Source organism: Cupressus sempervirens, chromosome 8, assembly GCF_028749045.1.
Source record: "Cupressus sempervirens isolate cs-2001-9-10 chromosome 8, ASM2874904v1, whole genome shotgun sequence".
Taxonomy (NCBI): domain Eukaryota; kingdom Viridiplantae; phylum Streptophyta; class Pinopsida; order Cupressales; family Cupressaceae; genus Cupressus; species Cupressus sempervirens.
In genome coordinates, this window is record NC_143125.1 from 170,557,910 (window position 1) to 170,559,264 (window position 1,355).

A 1,355-nucleotide genomic window follows, 5' to 3' on the forward strand; every position below is an offset into this window, starting at 1 on the left:
AGCACAACGTTGATCTACAGATTCATAAACATCTACACCATACCGTGAGAATGCTCACTACAAAGAGAATCAACATTTGAAACAATTTAGATTCGAAAAGAGGGAACTCAAACTACACATTCCATTATTTTCTTGCACCAAGAAAGCAATAGAGATTTTTCAATTCAGAGATAAAAAGTGTACATACTTTCCAAAATTTATCCCTAGATCAAAATTTCAGCATAGTGTTCCCTTATTTTTTCAACCAAAAAGTCCCCCCCTTTTACAAAGCCCAAAAGAGCCCTTAAATAGACACAGAGGTTAATAACTACCCCTCTGTGGTTAATAACTACCTCCCAAATACGTGATTTGGGTGAGGTTAATTAACCTCTACAAAATTAACCTTAAATGACGAAGATCACTAATTAAAATGTACGGCTTGGAACATGTCTTCAAAGGTTGAATCGTCGGCTTGCTGAGTTATTTGATGCAGACTCTTCTTCGTGATCATCACCAAGTTGAACATATTGAATATTTGACAAAGAAACAATTTTTCACAACATCAATTGCTCATGCACCAACTATAATCTAGATAGTGATGCTACAATCTTGACTTCCCATTGATATAGATTATAGAATTTTCAATCCTTAGCCGGTCAAGAGGCCAGATACGACCAAATCTAGAAATATTTCCAGCCTTCTCCCATATTCGTAATAAATCTGCCGCTGCTTCTGTTGATTCTGTTATGCATGTCTTCTTTAATGATCCTGAGATAATATTAAGAGCTAGAAAATATTTATGACTTTCTTCAAGTCCCCTCTTAAACCTGAAACATGAGTGCAATGGCCATGCTGGCAGAGATGATTCTCTGTCATTTAACATTCCAAGTTCAGCACTTATCGTGCGAAGTTTGGTTTCCAATTCATATTTCTCTCCTTCAATTTTTGCCTCTATTTCTTGCTGCATATCCGGCAACCATCGTAATCCATGAAACCAAATCACGTTGAGGCATTTTTTCAAACAGTTCACGTTCCTTCTGTATGTTTCCGCATTTTGCATACATGTCTACCAACATACTTTGAACTACTACATCTGATGAACATCCGCTGTCAACTATGGTTTGATGGATGTCCATACCATGTTCTAAAGCTTGCATTTTTGTACAGGCCGGGAGAATGCTGGCAAATGTCGTGGAATTTGGCATTATGCCAGCAACTTGCATTTGCTTATAAGTTTCCACCGCTTCCTCAATAAACCCACTTTGAGTGTAACCTGCAATCATAGCATTCCAAGAAGCTACATTTCGTTGGGGCATTTCCTCAAATAATGCTGAAGCTTCATCAAGCATGCCATTTTGTGCATACCCCGCAATCAT

General features: G+C 37.8%; 1 protein-coding gene across 1 annotated transcript; it reads right to left on the reverse strand.

Moving 5' to 3' along the window:
• Nucleotides 1-627: 627 nt before the first annotated feature.
• Nucleotides 628-1,355, reverse strand: LOC149542099 (pentatricopeptide repeat-containing protein At5g27110-like). The gene is made up of 3 exons (XM_089795689.1): nt 942-1,355; nt 807-848; nt 628-720 (listed from the first exon to the last, which is right to left on the reverse strand). The coding sequence occupies exons 1-3, from the start codon at nt 1,353-1,355 to the stop codon at nt 628-630; spliced, it is 549 nt and encodes a 182-aa protein (XP_089651815.1).